This window comes from Hakea prostrata, chromosome 3 (genome assembly GCF_041222555.1).
Source record: "Hakea prostrata isolate BN-2017 chromosome 3, UWA_Hpros_2, whole genome shotgun sequence".
Classification (NCBI taxonomy): Eukaryota; Viridiplantae; Streptophyta; class Magnoliopsida; order Proteales; family Proteaceae; genus Hakea; species Hakea prostrata.
The window spans coordinates 13,292,356-13,314,542 of record NC_142602.1 but is presented as its reverse complement, the minus strand read 5'-3'; the positions used below and the strand labels follow the sequence as shown (position 1 = coordinate 13,314,542).

General features: G+C 39.5%; 2 protein-coding genes across 3 annotated transcripts; one reads left to right on the top strand and one right to left on the bottom strand.

Moving 5' to 3' along the window:
• On the bottom strand, positions 1-11,175 carry PEX4 (peroxin4). The gene is made up of 6 exons (XM_089149140.1): positions 10,963-11,175; positions 10,478-10,544; positions 5,668-5,787; positions 5,472-5,600; positions 4,297-4,426; positions 1-364 (listed from the first exon to the last, which is right to left on the bottom strand). Exons 2-6 carry the CDS (start codon positions 10,481-10,483, stop codon positions 276-278), a joined length of 474 nt encoding a protein of 157 aa, XP_089005266.1. The 5' UTR covers positions 10,484-10,544; positions 10,963-11,175; the 3' UTR covers positions 1-275.
• Positions 11,176-14,969: 3,794 nt separating this feature from the next.
• On the top strand, positions 14,970-21,578 carry LOC149020910 (uncharacterized). 2 transcript variants are annotated; one of them, XM_089149139.1, is made up of 3 exons: positions 14,970-15,194; positions 15,345-15,445; positions 20,481-21,578. In XM_089149139.1, the coding sequence occupies exons 1-3, from the start codon at positions 15,052-15,054 to the stop codon at positions 20,498-20,500; spliced, it is 264 nt and encodes an 87-aa protein (XP_089005265.1). In that variant the 5' UTR covers positions 14,970-15,051; the 3' UTR covers positions 20,501-21,578. The 2 variants fall into 2 exon arrangements, with proteins under 2 accessions (XP_089005265.1, XP_089005264.1); XM_089149138.1 differs by having other exon boundaries at positions 15,324-15,445; positions 20,481-21,577.
• Positions 21,579-22,187: the final 609 nt, after the last annotated feature.

The window sequence follows — 22,187 nt, the reverse complement described above, 5'->3', positions numbered from 1 at the left end:
AAGAAGAGCATAATCCAAAATACACAGGTAATCTAAGCATCTGGTATCCATTTGAATTATTAGGCAGTGATTGCAGGAGTAAGTTCCAAGGGTAAATAAATTTCACACCTGAAACATGGGCTTAGCTATGTGCCTTTTATTCTTTTAAGTACAGATGAAACATACAACTGCAGATTTCGTTTTTCAGCACTACCATCAGTTTCCAAGTCTGTTAATTAATTCATATAACACATCTCAAACTTACAGCGAAAGAACCCACGATAATAGAACAGTGATTACCCTTTCTTTGGCATGGCTGCTAGCCTGGTATACATCCTTGCCATAGACTGGAATCCCCTGAGATCACCAGAACGCAGAAGATTACCTGCAATAGAGAGAATTTCCCCTAAGAATGCTAAGAAATTAAAGAACAACAAATCATTAACTCATACCTTGTATCAGAGACTCAACAAGTTAGGCAGTTTTCCAGTTTAAGTTTCATTTACTTGTGTATCATGGTGTCAAGGCACTCTCATAATGACTTAAATCTATTAATTAAGCAGTCCACTTTGATCCTAGGGTATTAAAATAAAATGTACTCTGATATAACATGTCATTCCAAGGTCGAGAGCAAGAAGATGATTGGTTTTCGAGTTCTGCCGATTGAGTCAACTGTATCAAATTGTATCAGCTGATACGTGCAGAGACTTTATTTTGTCCCTGAACCCTCTAGTTGATATGGTTGATGAGTATAAGACCTATTGATAGCATTGTAACTTATGGAGTCATATAGGCTGCTATAGTACAATACTTACTGGGACATAATATCTTGGGAAAAGAAATTATTGTGTAGTGCAAAATATACACCTTGCAACACCAGTAAGCATCAACTGATAAGATATGGCGCAATGGTTTGAACCATGGGTCCCACCATAAGTTTTTATTGGTTTGAAGGTACAAATCAAACTGACCAGTTGATACCTACTGGTTAAGACCACTCAGTGAAAACAGAAATAGAACTGCCAACTGAGCAACTGTTATACAACAAAGTCATCATGCCTGCTCCCCACTGAAGCCCTAGTGGTTTATGATTTGTGGGCCTGGATCTGACCTACAGTTTAGAGATTCGTTTTTTGCACCCCTATATTAAAATAAAAACACCTTATACACTTATACACAGGTCCGTTTCGTTCTTGAACCTCTGACTTGCAGGATCAATTGTAAGTCCACTGAGACTGACTCAAACAGACCAGTTGATACCTTTACCACTAAGACCTGTAGATGTAAGCAGCATGTATTCAAATGAATACAAGGAAGAAAAAAAATAAACTACTTTTTATTTAATCAGATGGATACCTTTTTCTTTTACATAACTGTTTCTTGCTTAAGCTAGAATATCCAAAACTATGGATGGCCCAGCCCTAACAGAAAAGAACTCATAAGTCATAAGGCACTAATCGAAGTTTTGGGTTTTGTTTTCAGGTAATCAAACATAACATCATTATTTACAGCCCATAAAGTTAATTCCCAAATCCAACACCAACATCTACCCAAAGAAAAACAAGCATAGACTCATCAAACTAGTTCTACTTTCTCAAGGAGTCCTCCCCCTCCCCCCCCCCCCCAAAAAAAAATATGTTGCCCCCACCCGATCTGGTCTTTCTCTTTCGATCTTGTCCCATACCACCTAGCCCTGTCAAAAGTCATGCTAGACAGAGGTAGGTTTTGCAGAAAAGTTCAATAGAATTTGAGTTTACTCATTGACATCCTTAGTTCAAAATATCTACCCTCCCCCACAATGCCCCAGCTCCCCACAAGAAAAAAAAAGTGGTTAAAAAGAAAACTGAAATTACCAAGGTAGACTTCCCTTCCCGTGTGGACATCCGCCAAGGCTGCCCCCTCTCCCCTTACCTTTTCTCCTTAGCTCCTGAGGTCCTCTCCCGCCTTCTTCAATCCAAAACTGACAAACTCCTAATCTCCCCCATCCCTAAATGCAAATCCCTAAACCTCACTCATCTCGCTTTCGAGGATGACCTCATGATCTTTTGCCAAAGCTGACCATTCTTCCATCTCCTCCATCCTGGATGCCCTCTCCTCCTTTGAGGCACTCTCCGGTCTCCGGGTCAATTTGGACAAGTCTACCTTGTTCCTTTTTGGTGTTTTTGATTCTGTTCAATCCTCTTTTCTCCTCCTCTTGGGATTCAGGCCAGGTTCCTTCCCAGTCTCCAACCTTGGCCTCCCCCTTATCTTAGGTGGTCTCACCTGTCATCATTGTTCTCCCATGCTCGACCACATCAGGAAAAAGCTCCAATTCTCGAAAGGCAAGCTTCTCTCCTTCGCTGGTCAAGTGGTTCTTATCCGCTCTGTTCTTCAATCTTCCTACCTCTACTGGTGTGGAATCTATTCCATCCCTAAAGCCACAATTCGGGCCATGGAGACTCTCTATTGCGCCTTCCTCTGGAAAGGCCAGGAATCCTCCCGATTCCTCCATCCCATCAGTTGGATTTCTGTATGTCGCCCCAAATCCGAAGCAGGCTTGGGCATTCGGTGTATCTCTAATATTAACCTTGTCTGAGTTTCTTGGGTGTACTCATATTTGCTTAAATCCGATTCCATCTGGACTACTCCCATCCCCTCCAACCCTTCTTGGTTCTAGAGAAAGCTACTCCTTCTCCGCCCCCGGCCCTTCCTGCCATCTCCACTCAAATCTCCACCGGATCTTCCACCTCCTTCTAGCATGACCCTTGGCACCCGTCAGGCATTCTCTTTACCCTCCTTGGCCCCCACACTGTCTATGATACCCACATCTCCAAGCTTACCCCCCCCTACCTTCATATCCAACGGCTCTTGGTCCCCCCCCCCTCCCCACCCTAGACTCTCACAAGTGTGGAACTCTCCCCCCCCCCCCCATTGCTAGCATCTCCCATGACTCCACCATTTGGCTTCCTACCTCCACCAACCTCTTTACCACTTCCTCTGCTTGGAATCTTGTCAAACCCTCCTCCACCTTGGCTCCTTGGGCCCCCCTAGTTTGGTTTAAAGGTCACATTCCCCGCCACTCCCTTACCCTTTGGAGAGCCCTTAACCTAGCCCTACCAACCCAATCCTTCCTCATAAGCCGTCACATCCCTACTAACCCTAATTGCATCCTCTGTTGGAATTGCCCCAAAGACCTTGATCACCTTTTCTTTTTATGCCCCTTCTCCCGATCTCCTTTGGGAGAAAGCCCTTGCCTCCATTTGGCCTAGGTCGAGGCGCTCTTACGGCTTTGCCCGAGATTGGGCTTGGTGCTTACGAGCCTTCCCAAGGTCCTCTCCTTGTGATCGAGTTGGTAAGCTTGTGTTTGGTGCGGTTATCCACCACTTATGGTGTGAGCGAAATCTTAGGCATTGCTCTTCCAAATACCGTTCCCTTGATATGATTTGGAAGAATATTTGTTTGGAGGTCTCTTCTAGACTCCTCTCTTCTCCCCACCCCCCGGTGATTGACTCTCCAAGGAATAGGCTAATTGTTAGTTCCTGGAATCTCACCTCTTCCTTTATGCCTCCCACATAAGAGGCTTGTTTCCCCATCCCCCTTATTCTCCCTTTGTATTCTTGGCGTGTTGTCTTTTAATATATTTCTTTATTGATCCAAAAAAACAATAAGCCAATACAAAAGAAGTACACACTCCAAAGCTGAAATTTTGTTAGGATTAAATTAACATGTTGATCACAATGTAAGCCTATGTTTACTCACTTCCATTGACATCTCCATAAAATATATTAGAAGCAGATATATATGGAATCAAACTGCAAAGCAGAAATTCTTTTCTGGATATGTAGGTCTGACAGGTTTATTGCAGGCGAAGGATCAGAAAGATATTTACTAGGTTGCATAGTACAATATCTTCCAAGCTACTTTATCAATTGACTGACTTTTCACTGGTCAACGAAAAGTATCTGATTTAATTACTTATTCTGGATAATTACAACAAGAAGAAGAAGCCTTATTCCCAACTAAATGGGGTCTGCTACGTGGATCCTTGTCTTCTAAACAGCTCTATCTGAGGCCATCCTAGATACTTATTCTAGATAACTTACTTAAACTGAAATGCATTCCAAGTTTAACATTTGAATTAACTCTGGCAACACAAGTAGAAGATACCAATTTCAAGTCTAATATATGAATTAAGCAATTGCAGATATTGCCTTTGACTTTGAGTACTGGAAAATCTTACTCTGAAGATTCAAAGCATAGCCTACGAGCAACAAAAGCTGCATGACTTGTCATATACTCTTAAAAGAACATAAGAATATGTAAATGTCAGAGAGTTACCTGAATCACAGTTGAGTGGGCTATCAGGCTCTGGGTGAGCCATTAAAGCAATGATGGCCCGACAAACAGATTGGAGTGTCCAAGCAGGGCTCCATGCATTCTTCAAAATATCTAAGCAAATCTCTCCAGTCTGAAAATATGAAGAAGATAAATAATGAATACCAGATTTACTGTGACAGGACATTAGCAGTATTATTGGGTTCATATGATTAATTTTTTCGTAAAGGAAATATATGACAAATATATGGGAAAATATGAAGACGATAAAATATTGAAAACCAGATTGACCTTGACAAGGCAATAGCATTATTATTGGGTTCACATGATTAATTTGTCGTAAAAGAAATACACAGTAAATATATAGTCTACCATTATAGTGAATGAATTAAGCTCTTCAAAATATCAATTCAGTCAATCTGAGATTCAGATATACTGTTCTTATTGTTGATTCACCAGCTAATTGAGTCAACTCGAATTTAAGATGTTGTGGTCTACCTGATAGGAGGGAACTGAACTTGCTAACCAACCATTTTAGTTTTATCAGAATTTTAACTTTGTAGGATTGCTTCTGTTGTAGCCCTGCCTTTTGTTTGCAGTGATTGGCCAACATATTTTTTAGGCAAGTTTAAGACTAGTTTTGAGTGATTTGGCAAAATGGTATGGTTGCTACACTGTAACCTAGTGGGTGCAGGTTTGAGTTGGGAGACACCCTCTCACGGTAAGGTTGCATACATTGTGATCCTCCCCAAACACCCCCCCCCCAAAAAAAAAAAAGTAGTGGGAACCTCGTGCATTTGCTATGCTTCTTTTTATAGGACTACCTTTTCCAGGATATTAAAAACTGATGACAATAACTGGCAGTGATCTAAGTTAATCATAGGAAAATTCATCCAACAATTATGTGGTCTTGTTCAAATTTGTTCTTTCCTTTGATGAACTTCTGAAGCTCAAGCCAAAATATGTTTAATAATATGTAATCAAGTGTGAAATGATGGGCTTCATATTTCCTGCTTAGTTACATTAAAAACAACCACTAAGAAAATACTACAACAGAAACGCAAACTAAGAAAGTATACAGCAAATGAAGACTACAGTACAAATATAAGCTAAGTAAATATGGAAAAAAAATTCTGCCTAAAAGTTTAAAAGGAGAAACAGAAAGGAAAAGCATGTACCTTAAAATGCACATTTGGATGAAATATCTTTGTCAGAAATCGCACTTGGGGAGGTTGCAAGGGGTACTGCTCGGGAACAGCAAATGCAAGCTGAAAAACACCACCTTCATAGGGTGTTTCTGATGGGCCCTGAAGAAGACTACACATTAATTACATCAACAATATATATGTCACCCAATAAAAAAAAAGGGCCTACCTTGATTAGGGCTGTCCATTTGAATATGTTGGAATCATCACAGACTAGCTGGATATCAGAATCAACAGCTTTCTCTCGCTGAACTTCCTTGTATTCCTTAAAAAGCCTTGCCCTTGATGCCTGTATGCAAAACACAACTTCTAGTAAACTGAGAGAGGACTGAGGAGTGGTCCTGAATAAGTCATCACTGATAAATACCTGCTAATACCTCTGAAATTTAATACCAAAATGCAAGAATTTGTCAAACATAATCTGCTTTTAATGGTGCCAGTCACCCTCCCACACCTTGAGGTGTTCCCTCAGCCTGCGGCTGCTCATTCATAAACATTCGATCCCCTCTCCCTCTATTTATTACCTCAACTAACCCTAACTAACCCTCATTCTCTCTCTCTCCTCCACATGGCCTCATCCTAGGGTCCTAACAACTACCGGCCCCTCGAAAATCACCTTGTCCTCAAGGTGATGGAAAATTTGAGGATGAGTCTCAACATGTGCGTCAGCCAGCTCGGACGAACCTCCTCTTCGGATCTATAAATCAAGTCACTCATGCGCCATATCTGCAAAGTTCCACCCCCACCAGTACTCGCACAATTATCAGATACACGAACAATAGTCCATGGATCACAAGCATTCCCATGAAAGTCAACAACTTTATCCCTGTGCCCAGCATGTTGGAAGAATAGGCCTGGAGAAGAATTTGGCATTCTTGTTCCAACACGTTCCTTCCTTTCACCAACCTTCTCATGATCCCCAATGAGTAAGAAACCATCCTCCACAGAGCTGCCAAAAACAGATGACTTGTCCTTTCCTCCCGAAAGCACACAAGGCTCAGTTGGACACATCGCAAGTGTGAATTCAGCATGATTGTGGTGTCCAGTCCATATCAGATCCGGTCTCAAGTTTGAAGCTCCCAGGACAGCGTGACAAGTAGGTTGAGCCTCAACATCCCAGCTGAGAACATCAGGACTCTCAATATGAGTTGCCACGATCCTACCGTGTGGAGGCAATTCCCCGATTCGGTTCACCGGTGTCGACCGCCGCATCTCTGCCTTGGGGTTTTGCATCAGATGCAAAGTCTTTCTCAAGAGGGAGGTAAAAATCAATGTTTTCCCCTGTTGATGAGGTCGTACCTCAATCGCCACAGTCCTGATGTCACCATCTCCCTTTCCGTCGTGATTTGCAGGGGTTGGAGCCGCCTCCCTTGTCGTTTTGATTTCCTGAGGTTGAAGACGATGAGTTCCTGGATTGGTTCGCTAAGTGCTTGGTTCGGGTTGGTTTAGGTTTGGTTTGTTGGTTGTAATAGTTATGAGAGGCAATGGGTTGTGGTGTAACAAATTGGGCCAGGCCCATAAGTGATGGTGAAAACGGGTGCTGTCCAAATACTTAAAACCATGGGTTAAGATAAATGGGTTGGGTATTGGTTTGATGGAAGGGGTTGGGTTTTGGGTTATGAAACTGTAATGGGCCCAAATTAATTCTTTTGAATAGGCTAGGTATAAACACTTAAAATCATGGGTTAAGAAACATGGGTTGGATATTAGGTTAGTGAAATACGTTGGATTGGGGTTTAACGGAATAGGTTGGGCCCAACGAGGTTTCTTAGGAATCCTGATGGCCCACTCTTTGAATTTGGTGAGTTTGGTCCCAACATTGCGATCCTGAGTTGGGCCCGGGCCCAAAAAAAAGGATCGTTGGTATGGAGGATGAACCAAATCTATTACCTGGTTTAGTGTAAGCCAAACGAACCCGGAACTCCTTCCAGCATCGTCTTCTCCATCTGTGGCGAGCAGCAACCCTAGTCACCGCCGGAAAATTTCGGCCATTCTTCCTCATCATCGCCCTCATCCAAGGGGGTTTCTCTGGCGCTCGCATCTCCCAATCGATTCTCCCGCTTAAACGATGCTGCCTCTTTCTTTGGCTATTAATAGAGTCCTCTGCACCTGCGTAGATGCTTGCTTTTCAGTCTCATTTTGCCCCTTCATTGACAGGTAATCGAGAACATGGTTTCTGGTCTCTAAGATGTGTATCGAGTCTTGGGATGAACTTTGGGATGTAGGGTCGAGCACGCAAGCCTCTCCTGTGCCGTTTTTGCAAGTGTGGCATGAGACCCCTGTAACATGCCATCGATCTCTGCTGGCGTTTCTACTTGGCTCTTCTCCCTTCGTTTTGGCTTGGGCTTCCAAATCTAATACTCCATTAGCACCGTTAATTTCTCCTTGGTTGCTATCCAAAACCGAGTTCATGTCTACCGCCTGGCTCTTGCTGAAATCAATTTGCAGGGCTTTTCTGAAACTTACCCAATCCAACTTCTACCAGAACCTTGTGTATACCCAGTCCAATGCGACTCTTTCCAGATGCCAGAGAGCTATGCCCAATCGTTGGTCATCATCGATGTGGTGTTCCCAGCAAAACAAGAAGATCTGCAATAGCCAACTCTACACATCCTCTTCAACTGAAAACATGGGCAATACCATTGCTTCTTTCCCTGGAATCGAACTGCTCTGATGCCAATTGATAAATACTTGCTAATACCTTTGAAATTTAATACCAAAATGCAAGAATTTGACAAACATAATCTGGTTTTAATGGTGCCAGTCACCCCCCCCCCCCACCTTGAGGTGTTCCCTCAGCCTACGGCTGCTCGCTCATAAACATTCGATCCCCTCTCCCTCTCTTCTACCTCTATTTATTACCTCAACTAACCCTAACTAACCCTCATTCATTCTCTCTCTCTCTCTCCTCCACATGGCCTCATCCTAGGGTCTAGGGTCCTAACAATCACCCAAATTTATTGATAATTTGCATGATGACTTGAACAAAAACAGTAGAGAACTGTAAATGCATAAAACATGCATGGTCTGCAGGTCCACAAGAAATGAATGATGACAATCCAAGAGCAAAGCAAAATCATCACATAGGACTGCAAGGATAATTTATAACCAAAGTGATTTGATTAATAACGCTTTTCAGTTTGATTTATCTTAGAATTTCAGCGCCAAACTTTGATATGATTAATAAAGCTTTTCAGTTTGAGTATTCTTTTGCGTGTTGCTGCTGCAATTGTGTCTATTCAATTTGGAAGGTCCAAGATTGAAGGACAGTTGAGGTCTATAGGGCCGTTTTGCCAAGATTCTTGCTACAGCCGGATTGACAGCCTACAAACTCCATCCATTCAATCCAAAGCTCTACAAAGATCCCCATCCAAGTATCTGATAGTCTGCACTCCACTCTCATTCTCATATCACCCTTTTTTATTTTTCTCGAATTTTCAAACTTTTCAAGAGACCTAGAATTCAAGGTTAGATATGCACCAATCTAATTGTTAATTCTAGCACGCACTTTAGGTACACCATCCCCCAACTCCAGTGACCTTAGATTCCAATTTGACCCCATCCTGATAATTTCAAGATATAGATATTCTCTTAGATTTAAAACCCCCTAAAAACCCCAAAACAAGAATCCTCATATCTCCCAATTATCCATCCAAACTCACCAAACTTGAGGAACATTCCTATGTCATTACCTACATCCCCTCCATGTTTCACCCCATTCCCATAACTTTTTATACCATATCTCAAGAACCTGGCCATCCCACTATACATTCCACCATTCTAAATCTCTCTAAAATTAACACCTAATGATCCTTATTTCATCCAAGTTACCCTAACTAGGGACCTGTTAGTCCACTAGTTCAAACTATGCCTAGTTGAGGTCATACCCCATAATCCATCCTATAGCCCATAACCACAATTTCAAGAAACCCTTTCTTGGTCCCATTGAGTTGGTTCTCTTGAAAGATCTTGGAAGAACTTACATCATTCAATTGAGGATGCATCAACTGCTTTCATCTGATCCTACTTAGGGTGTGTTATTATGGTGACATCCTCTTTCTCCAATACAAGCTTGATGGAAATAATCTTTTCTCCAAATCAACATCCATCACATCATTCTTCAAATAATTTTCCACCACTATGCCAACTCCACATTTATTGCTTTACCATACCACATTCTAAAGCTGTCCAACTCTTAGGCATTTTCATGCTTCCATCGAGTCTCTTGAATATAGGCTATGCTAGTCCTTCATCTCCTCAGAACATCTATCAATTCCAGGACCTCACTGGTTAAAAACGACTTTTTGTAAGAAGAACAAGCAATCTTCCAAAAATTCATCTCTTGGAAGGTGATAATGCCAAAGCTATTAATCAATTATTTAAAAAAGTAGCTTTGGCAATATCATTTCCAACTAAGAATGATGAATAGTGAGTTAAGTCTCTATTAGCGGCATTCTTTGAAATGTAAAACAGGCAAGATCGTTGCAGGATAAACTTTTTTACTCCACCACAATCGGGGGGGGGGGGGGGAATCTTTAAATGAAACATGAGATTCAGCTTTTGTTCCATCAATTCCCACCATTTTCTTTTGCAAAATACAACAGGAAGGATATTTCAGCATTCCACCTGTTCTACCAGGATGTTATTCATAGTCTGTATACCATCCTGTTTCATATGTTCCTGCTCGATTGGACCCAAAAACCATCTGGGGCTGCAAACCATGAGAACAAATTTTCATGAGATGTCATGTCTTAGGGCAAACTCATTCACGTAAAAGATGCATTCCCTTTCTTCTCTTTTGTTTCCCTTTTTTTACTTCCCCGTTACTACAAAACAAGTTGACCAGAGTAAGACCACTATCCCACATTGTTGATTAGGTTTTTTAGTTTTAGTCCATTTCGTTCCCAAAATTACTCGTTCTCTTTCAAATTCTTATAATTTACACAACAAAGTTTAGTCGAATTATTATAATTGCAAACCTGCATCTTGATCAAAGCCCAGTAGTTCCAGGTAATTCAGAATCAAAACCCGAGAATGGCCTCCAAACTGCAAAAGGAGAAAAATTTGTCGCTTCCAGTTAATCCAAAAATACAGCTCAACACCCATAAAATGGTGAAAAAGATAAAAGACGAAACTACTCGGCTCACAGTCATAAAATTGTAAAGCAATTACAGGAATCAAAAGCCTAAAGAGGATATAAGGAGACATTATTTACATAAATTTAACTCTGAAAATAACAATCGCAAAAGGCATGACTATTTACGAGCAGATACCGTAACAAACCAAGGATTCACGTAATATAATCCAATTCAGAATAAGGATTTAGGAAAAGAAAGCTAGAGTGCGTGGTTGAATCAAACTGAGACTCTCAAATTGTAACAGTAGAACCCCTTGAAGCGATCGATTCTTATAAAAAAGATGAAATCGATAATAGCAACACACGCGGAGACTAGTTCGCCCTTACCTTGTGCAAAATTCCGACTGCGTAAAATCGAATTGAAAATTAGTTTTCTCAGTGTCTAGGTCGTGTTTAGTACTCCGTGCTGCTTGTTGGGAAGACCAAAATGACCAATGTTAAAAAGCAACGCCCTGCCAAACGGTACCTAATCCCCTTTTCAAGCATGGAATTGGAACCAGCAAACCCCATTCCCGTACTTTTGTTCTAACAGGAAACAACACTAAAAAATGCAGAATCCGAAAACTACGATCCGATCCTGGATAAGAGTTACATTTTTTATTTCTAATTATTTGTTGATAATTTACACGTAGGTCCTTTAGTGGATCATAAACAAATGTTAAATTGGTAGAATGATAAAATTCATATTTCTCAGTGGAAATGTCATGGGTTCGACAAAGCTCCCTTTAAGGATGTAATTGAGATGCGCACTCTGTGCTCCCCGACGATTTTACCACCACAAAATCGGTGGGCCCCACAGCTGACAAATATTTATTAAAAAAAAAAACTCCCATCACCCACCCGTGGCCCCTGTATTTTGGGGTGGAAAAGCCGTCCGGGAGCAATTTGTGCTCCCTAATGGGGTCGCAAATCCGAACTCTATATTGTGAACAATTAAAGAGCATTTTAGTCATAATACGTACTAAATTACCTTAGGGGTATTTTGGTCCCTCCAAGTTTAAATTTTGAAAATACACTTCACGGCTAGGGTATTAGTTTGGTTGGGACCATGGAACTTTATTTCGGCGTTGGCGAATTTTGCCGAAATCGGCGAAATTCGCTGGTTTCGCCATAGGGCGAAATAAAAATGCCGTCGAAACCGATATTACAATATGTCACCGGAAAAATCGATCGAACCCAATATTTTCTGGCGAAACTTCCAAATTTCCAAACTTTTTTTTTCTCTTGCTCTTTGAGTCGTGGGTAGTCGGCTAATAGTTGCTGCTATTTCTGCGGAGAAGAAGAAGACGAAGAAAGAGAGAGACCGATCTATTTTGCCGGAGAAGAAGAAGAAGAAAGAGGGAAAGGGAAAGAGACCCGAACGAACTGAACAACTTATTGCCGCCGAGATCTCACCGAGATCTCGGCAATTATTCGCCATTTCGCTCGAGTTCGCCGCGCCATGAACCGAGCGAAACCATCGAAGCATCGTTCCATGGTTGGGACCCCTTAATATATTACACTAAAAAGACCTAACATTAGTTTATGGTCCACTAAGGGGACTTACACGTAAATTTATTTTTTCTTTCAAGTAATCATAAAACTAAACACAATTAAAGTAAGTTAATTTACATTGCTAATGACCAAAACATCAAAATACCCTCATGTGAAATTAAAAGAGACTAATATATAAATTTATTCTTAAAATATATATATCAGTTTATTTATTTCTCATACCATACCCAACCCTTAAGTGAGTGAAGAAACTTCCCTTCACCTTGCTAGAAATCACCCGTTATCCACCAACCCTTTGGAAACCACCAATTTTAAAAAAATAAAATCCCCATCCGAGGCCAAGTGATGTGTTTTTATGATAATCCTTGAAACGGATGTAACTTTTGAAAAGTAAAAGAAGGGATCTAACCGGTGTAAATGATCCATCGCAGAGAAACACTTAGCTGGACAAATAGCACTTACACCCCCTCTTAGTTGGATAATATCACTTACCTCCCCTCTTACCTAGCAAATATATCAAACACCTCCCCTCTGTTAACTTTTTCCGTTAAAGTTAACTTTTACCGTTAAATATTTTTCTAAAACTCCAAACTACCCTTGGCTACACTTTTTTTATTTTAAACCAATATCGCGTCTACTTAAATCTAAATCACCCTCAATTAAAATAATTATTAAATACCAAAACACCATAATTAAAACCTAAATTATCTTTAATTATTAAAAGCCCAACATACCCATTAAAAAAAAAATTATCCAACAATTAAAAAAATGATCCAATCAAGTAAAATTAAAAATGCAATTAAAAAAAGAGGGTATGTTAATAAAATTCAACTCGACACTTATTTTGAGTTTTTTTAATTGTTTGATAATTTAAAAAAAAAAGGAATGTTGGGATTTTTAATAATTTGGATTTCAACCATCAATGCCTTGGTTTTTGCCAATTATTATAATTGAGGGTAATTTAGTATTTTACCTAGGGTGATTCCAATTTATGTAAAAAAAAAAAAAACCAAGGGTAGTTTGGGGTTTTAGAACAATATTTAACGGTAAAAGTTACCATTTACCATACAATATTTTAGCTATTTCTATGCCTATACAAATGAAAATAGAAATAAAGAAACAAAAATGAGATGGTTTCATACAACCCCTTTTAGGGCATTGTTATTTACGAGTAGAGTGAAAGGAAAAAAAAAAAAGAAAAACATTAAATTTTTTCGTGAAATTTTTAAATATGACTTGTTTAATTTAATAGGGTGAAAAAAATTTGATGTCAAACACTACTTTTTCCACCCAATCTTTATTTTTTTTTAAGTTACGTATATTTAATGAGACCTTATGCAAAAGTGAGAATAATAGAAAAGTGAAAGATATATTGAAAACTTTCACAAAACTTTATTATTATTATAATTTCCCTACTTTATTATGAGTCTCCGTGTTTACTTTTACTACTGTTACCCAAAAGAATAAAATTTACTTTTTTCACAGCATTTATTTTCCACCCTATTCTTACGAAGAAATGGTGTGTGACTCAAACGTAAATAACTCTTAGTCAAGGTAAGAAAATTCGCCAAGTTTCAGGGTTTCGCTAGCTGAATGTCGGCGAAAGTTTGTTGACATTATGCAGGAGAAATAATAAGATTTTGCTAAAAAAATAGGAAATTTATGGGCTTAGGCATCAAGGTTTAAGGCATATGAGCCATATTTCACCGGCAGAGGATCTGTGGTGCCACTATACCAATCGAACGATGGTTCCTTCTACGCTTGCAATCCCCCTTGCTTCATCCTCTAAAGGCACGAGTCTATGAAATCCTGGCCAAATATGGTATACAGAGTGACCTTTTACTTGAATTGGTGAAAAATCATTCTCTAAATGAACTTGAAAGTTGAAACTAAATAGTACAAGAAAAAAGATGGCTCCTGCGAATAAAGAGCAAAACGAAGAACAAGAGAACAACGAAGATGTCTCATCTGAATTGTCACAGTCTGCCGTTGCAACTACAAAATTTTCGTTGTGAACTAGCCGGAGAAGAAGTCGAAGGTTGAAGCATTTATGGTGAGTGAGTTTACTTGACTACCCTCGATATTTGATTATAAAAGGCGATTTTTCGTTATAAAATGATTTTCGACGATAAATTGCCAATTTTTCTGGGATATATTGTCGACTTTTGGAATTCTTCGTATTGCCCACATATTTCTTGTCGGCTCTCTTCAATAGGACGATGTATCTAGGCCTATAAATGGACCGGATTCGGCGCGGATACACCAGTATCCGAATCCAATTAGCAAATCCGCTATCCGAATCTAGCAAAAATTTAGAGAAGGCATCCGTATCCGAATCCGAAACTTTATCGGATATCCGATAATAATCCGATCCGATAAAATATCCGATTATTGATTGATAATTGTCACTTTTTAACATTTTTTTAATTATAAATTTATAATTTCTTATTACCGATTACCGCTATCCGAATCCGATTATCATATATTTTTAAACAAAAAGTGTTAAATACTTTACTCTATTCAGGATAAAAATTTATCCGGATTTTATCCGATCCGATAAGCAATTATCTGAATCAATCCGAATCCGGTTGCTTAGCGGACGGACGAATATTTTCCGGTAAGAAAATTTTCGGATACGGATACCCTTAAATGAATACGAATGCGAATTCGGAGCGGATTTCGGCTATCCATTTACAGGTCTAGATGCATCGCTGAGATTTAGTACATTTGCTCTTAATCCAAAATTCGATCTGCATAAAAAAATTGAGAAAATAATAAGGGTATATTGGTAATTGGATAAGTAAGGCGCGGAATTAGTTGAATAGCGCCTGGAACTGGTGACTCTCTCCTGTAAAACCCTGCGAAACATAAAAATTGGGTTCGAATGCTTAAACCCTTCAAAGTTCAAAGCTTTTGACCACGATGTCGGCTTCAACCATTTTATCGAGATTGTCATCTCGTTCTCAATCTCTTCTAGTCAAGCTCAACAAAAATGCATTATCGCCATCTGTTTCTCCCATCAAATCGGTTTCTCAGTCCGTCAGGCGCGTTCATGGGATTTCAAGGTGAGGTTTCTGAATTCGTCTCTTTTGCTTCCTAGATTTCGATTTCCGATGTATCATTCACCGTCGTCACTTAACCCTTAAATTTGTGTTATTTTTATTTTTTGTTTAACTTCAATGATGGATTAATAGATTACCGTTGGAGTTGAGCAGTGTGGTGGGATCGATGATGCCTTTACACAGTGCAATCGCTTCAGCGCGCCTCATCTCCATATTGTCAGCGGATTCTCAGAGTTGGGGAATGATTCCTCAGGGTGCGTATTATTAAATTGTTTCCTTCTTTTGATTTTGATGAACTTTCGTTGCGTCTTTTAGTATTTGATGATGGGACATGGTTAAAACCGATAAATAATCGCCTATCTTATCTGAAGCGGCATTATTAGTTTGAAATGTTTTCATTCCTCTATCCAATCTATATCAAAGATGGAACTTAAGTCATCTTCATTAAGTACGTATTTTTGTGCTATGCATAAATTGGATTGCCTGCATTTTGTTAGTTGGAACTTTGGGAATAGCAGAGCTTTATGTACAAAAATACGTACTTAACCATCTTTGTTCTGAGGGAAAGCTTTTTTCAATTATCACTGAGACTGATAGGCTCAAGTAGATGAGAATTTCACATGTAACATTGGAGAGATACTCAATTTTCTTTATCTAATTTCACTGCTCAACTTCCTTCAACCCTAGGGAAAATTTTATGGGGTAAGGCTTAACATTTCAAGTGCAACTAAAGTTCAGGCCAGGTAGGTCAGCTCAGATTTGGATGGTGTCAGATCTGAGGCCCATCCCTCTTTAGTTCAAAATTGACCTTAATTTTTGACAGTCCTACATGGGTCATGGGTGGCCACATGGGAATCAAGACATTACAAGGCATGCTTGGTACACATGCTGTTGGTTCTCTTTGGAAGTTGCCATCTAGATGGGTACAGGACCATGATTGAATTCAAGTTGATTTCCTTCAGTGCTTAGTTTAAACTCAAAGGTGGTCAATGAGACTTGAAGTCTTGAGGTTAAAAGAAAGAGGAAAATGTAGAACCCTCTACAGTAGTCTTGTGCACTGGTTAGAAGTGGTCTATGTCTGCATCCAAGAATGCAATGATGCATTTAATCAGCATCATTGTAAAGGCCCAACTAATAAAATGTATGCAATTAACCTACAAACCATCATTTTGTGTGGTCCCTGAGGCATTTTGGTTGCTTTCTGAGAAAAAAAGGTTACTTTTGGCCAAGAGCATGTAATTTGAAGAGAACTTTTTATGGGATAAGTTAGCTTTCAAATGCATGCACCACAATCCTTATGATTTTGTGAAATTTTTTCATCATAGGCTGATAGAGTCATAGAACAGCTAAGTACGACTAGTTTCACAAACTTCAAGTTGAATGGAAACAAGTCTCTATCCAGATTGAAGGCATTTATATTTTCTTTGTATGAACAGCTCTGCCACCTCCATAAATACTCCATAAAGCATGAAACTAATGACTGTCTGGGAATTTTTGGAGCCTTTTACCTCTTGGAGGTGTGAGACTCCCCTTCTGGTGGTGGGATAACATATAGCCAGTTACAACTTCTTTGTTGAGTTGGTGAGGCCAAACTGAAGGCTACTTAAGAAATGAAACTGATTTGTTTATTCTCTTCACTGAAGTTCTTTATCACTGGTCCCGAAAATTAGATTGAGGTGCTGTATTCCTTCCTGAACCCCCTGTACTTTTGCCTTACACAAACAGTCCCACAGTACCTCCCCATTGAGAGTACTTATGATCCATTGTGGTGGGTGTGTTACAAGGGAGGGGAAGTAGACAGGATGGGAAAGGGTTGCACTAATATGCACGGCAAAGACAAGTGATCAATCCCCGGATCACTTGGGACTGCTGCAAACTGCTGGTGGGGCTTGGTGTCATCTTCATACGTCTTTGCTTATGGCATACTGTTGAAAGAAACGATTGTAGTAGAATGGCTTATTGATCAATGATCTCAAGCCCTTTATTTATAATTAAGTGGAAAGTAGACTATTACAAGGAATAGAAGTTTACATGAATACAAACTCTAATTTAACTCCTATACAAACTCTTATTAGACTCCTAATAGAATCCAACACTCCCCCTCAAGTTGAGGCATGGATATCACACATGTCCAACTTGACCAAAAGAGTATAAAACATCTGTCCAGGTAAACATCTGCAATTTGATCTTCAAACTTATAGATTACGTCGTGCTTATAGACTTCCATTTGCTTTGTCCTCATCTTTACTGCAACTTTATGTCTCCAAGGAAGAACGCCCAAGAAAAAAGGTAGAATCTTCAAATGTTGAGAAGACTAAATTTCTGCGCAAATCTGAGGGAAAATATACTTTTGGGGTAACAATTGCTAGGGTAAAACAACCAAAGTGAAACTTTTGATTTGTAGCAATGTTAGATCTTTAAAGGGAAAGTTTGCCAAGGGACAATCTCCAAAGGTAGGGGAAAATTTTTCAAGATAAGTGACAATCTCCAAAGGTTAACAGAGATCAAGTTCTGCACAGTAAAAAAGATAGCCCTATAGCAATGTTAGATCTCCAAAGTAGAAGATTGTGAAGGTAAGGGACAAACTTTCAAAGGTAACAAAGATCAAATTCTACATAAGGAAGTCTACATGAAAGGCATTGAATTGTAGACATCTTCAATCTCCCCCTCACGTGTAGCTTTACACGTGGGAAAACAATAACAAAGGAAATCCAAATGGGAAAACTTGGAAAGGAAGAAATTGTAATGGTAAGATGAAAGTATCATGAAAATAAATCTAGAAAAAATGACAAAATTTGAAAGGTGGATGATCGAGCCTACGGTGCCACTGATGAAGGTTTGATATTACCGAATGGACCGGATTAGAAGATGTAGTCAAAGCAGAAGTAGATCCTCCAATCGGCTCCAGCAAATAAAGTCCATTTACCACGACCAATCTCCTTCCCCGTGACCAGATCCGGAAGTAGCAAGGTAGGAGTTGGTAGGGGTAGTAGAGGAAGCAGTGGTCGAGGCTGTACCGGCAGTAGAAGACTGCAGAATATGTCGCAGAGTAGCGAACTCCTCCTGTGAAAAACCAACGTCTGCAGAGGGTGTGGTGGAAACTGTCTCAGAAAGATTAGCCTGTGGCTTTCCCTTTCTTTGTGCTCGTTTTGCTCAAAATCAGCAGGCTTCCCATGCAGTTTCCAACAATTTTCCTTGGTATGATATGGTTTGTGACAATACTCACACTTGACAATCTCCTTAGTTGGATCAGATTTAGTGTGAACAGACTGTAAAGCTGATTTCTCCATAATAGGAGTATGAAGCATGACTAATCGACGACTTTCCTCACAATGAACAAGAGCATAAGACTGTTCTAGTGTAGGAAAGGGAGAACGACTTAAGACTTGCACTCGGATCTGATCGTACTCCACGTTCAAACCTGCCAAGAAGTCATATACTCGAATCTTATCAATGTACTTATATGTTGCCACATCATTTGGATTAGTGGGGTGATAATCCCCATAATGATCCAACTCTTGCCAAAGAGATCGCAACTCCGCATAATAGTGGGCTACAGTTAGTTCCTTTTGGGTAGTCTCATGAAGCTTCTTTCGTAGCTCATAAACCTGTGCATCATTCCCCAATTGTCCTATGTTTCAGTAGTGGCCTTTCAGATTTGGGCTGCAGTATCAAGTAATAGGTAACCCCGGACAAGATTTGGATGCATGGAATTCAAAAGGAATGGCATAATAAGAGAGTCATTTGATATCCATTTATCCTGTAAAACACCTGCGGTAGTGGGTTTGATAGTGGTGCCCGTAATGTATCCAACTAGTCCTCTTCCAGCAATAGTCAGGTAAGCAGATCGAGACCAGATCAAGTAATTTGTGCCGTCAAATCTTACCGAAAGAGAATGAAGAGTGGCAAAATATTCGGATCCAGTGGGAGCAGTAGTACCCTCGATAGTTGCCATGTTGAAAAAATTGTCTGCAGTTCTTCAGTCTTCACCTTTTTGAAAAAAAACTAAAACGTTGCAGAATGTAATAGCCAAATCACCTAAAAAAAAGGTTATAAATACCTTTTTTTTTTTTGGCTTAATAGAACCAGAGAAAAAATCTGGTATGGTCTACTGGTTTTTGGCTAATAGAACTAGAGACAAAAAAAGAAAAATATGGTTCTGGTCTTGTCTATTTTGGATAATGAACAAAAAATTGAACCAAACTAAAAACCGAACCAGAGGTTGAACCCAAAAATCCAACCAAATAAAATAACCAATCGATATCTTCTTCCTCACACGGTCACACCTGAAAAAATCGAAGACGGTAAAGGTTACCTGGTTCGATGGCAGAGGCGAATGGCGGAAGCGATGGTAGAGGTGCAGCGATCGATCGAAACTCAAGATAGAAGAATATGGGTTTGCGGAGTTCTTCTGCGATCGTAGAGGTGCAGTGATCGATCGAAATTCTTCTGGTGATCAAAACTCAGAAGAAGAAGATAGAAGAAGATGGGTTTCCGGAGTTCTTCTGCTCTTCTTCATTCCTTTTTGTTATGTTCTTGGTCTTTTCTAATCGAAGTCAGTGCAGCGGAACTTGAAGAATTGCCAGAAAAAAAGGCGATGGGTTTGAAAAAATTAGGAGCTTCAACAATGAGTGATAGGTTTGAAGAACTGCAATGGATTTGAAGAAATTAGAAGGAGGTAAGTCTTCAACAGTGAGAGAGAGATTTTTGCTTTTCTTCTCTTTTTTTTTCTTTTCTTCTTTCTCTCTTCCCTAATCGAACTTAGGCTTTGATGCCATGTTGAAAGAAACGATTGTAGTAGAATGGCTTATTGATCAATGATCTCAAGCCCGCTATTTATAATTAAGTGGAAAGTAGACTATTACAAGGAATAGAAGTTTACATGAATGCAAACTCTAATTTAACTCCTATACAAACTCTTATTAGACTCCTAATAGAATCCAACACATACTCTAACCATTCCATGCAGTTGGTTCCTGTATGGTTCAAAGGAATGATTATGATACTTTCTTGCTTGTCGTTATCTATTCTCAAATTGAGGTGTGCGTTGTTACTTGTTTGATGATGATAATTGGATTGGTTTATGATTTATTTGCATGTCACAATGCATTGGTTACCAAAATGTGAAGACAGAAAGATACTACTTGATATGGCACATGCATAGGGAGTTTCCAAATTTGGGTGGGAGGGGGAGGGGTTTTCCTGTCAATTAAAATTAAAATTTGATTTTCCTTTCTTCATGTACCTATTCAAAATCTGTGCTAATGCTTGCTCTCATCTATCTTGCAGGCATCTCAATGCCTTTATGACATTTTATCCTTCTTGATGAACTATAACGCCTAACAGATTTTCTGTTGGGTAAGGATGTTGGTTTGGTTTTGATTTTTCTCTTTTTCTCCCTGCAACTATCAAAGCTTGCAAAATGAAATATCCAAGGGACTCTTGGTCTCTGTATGAACAACTGTTTTTTTTTTCTTTCAATTTATGTGGATTATGAATTTGTTTCCTAACATGAAGCCTAACTGTTCAAATAGGAAGACTGTTGCTCTTGATCTCATGATTGACAGATTGTGAGGTGCTCAAATTGGTTGCAAATGTAGAATTGTTGAATCTTTTGTCTAAAATTTCTAAGCCTGGACAAGTATGCCTAGTAGTTGGAGACACATTTTATTGCTTTGGTTTATTATCCTAGCCATCCGATCTTGAGATTTCTGGCACTAGATATGTAATTCAAGGAACAGAATTCAATGAAAAATCTATTACTTCGTTGGATGACATGGTCTTTCTGTGATGCCATTTACTTTGATTATATGAAAGTGTAGCCCCAGTTCCTTGCTAACAAGCTATGGTGGCCTGTCCCAAAAACCTTTTTTGCTTGATTAATGCATTACCTATTCATTAATTCATACAAAATTTTAAACACTGCAGCTAGTAGTTTGGCTTATTGATTAACAAGTGCATGCTAGAGATATATGGATGATTATAGAGGTACCTCATGGGAAACCGAACAAACTTTATATCCTGGCCTTTAGAATTGAACAACATTTTGAAGCAGTGTAGTTAAACATAGTCTTTGTCAGATGAATTTCATATTAGATATATTTAGATACCCTTTCTATTCTTGATACAGGTCTAAAGACCTACATCTGCAAGCAGAAGAACTAGAAGTTGGTAGTTAATACTTGGTTTTGCTGGTTTGAACCTGAGGTTCAATTAAAGTAGAAGCAGTATTATGTAGTTTACCTATAGACTCTTTTGTCGACTAGCAGTAGTTAGTTTTGCTGTTATTGAACCAGTGGTCCAATTTAAGCCATAGGAACAAATAAATTCCCTCTTAGAGTGGGGAATCTTTCTAATCATATGGTAGTTTCAACCCTCCGAGGAGGAATGACTTGTTTTAGACTACTCCTAGGAGTACAAACTGCAAAGCTGCATGGGAGTGAGGCCCTTGGGCCATATTATAGCTAAAGAAATCATTTCGAGGGGAACAACACCTCCGATTTCTTAAAACTTGCTTCTGCAAGCTGCTGCTACCTTCTTGCTCCATTCAATCCACTGTGAGAGTTCAGTTTAGTGTGTGATCTAGACTCTGGGGGATTTCTGTGAAACCAATTGACTCCTTGACTGTGTGAAGCCCAGGAAGTTCTAGAGCTTCCTTTCAACTTGGTTTGAGGTTATTTTTAGTATCCTTGATTCGGATTTGATTTCAAGCATCCCTATCCGTTAATTGGCTGCTGTCCAGTTTCAGAAACACAACCAGTCAATGAGTATTGATTCCCATCCTCAAGTTTTTGTAATCTTCTTATCCCTGAACCCTAGCACTGCCCTTTTGAATTTTCAAAATTTACCAAAGCATATTTGATCCACAGGCTCCACAGGACCATTCCACCGCAAAGATTCATCCAAACTTCGACCAAAGCATCCACTCACAAAGCCCCACACTTAGTCCCCTTTGCAGCCCTAGGCAGTCTCTTCATTGAAACCCTGGAATCCTCC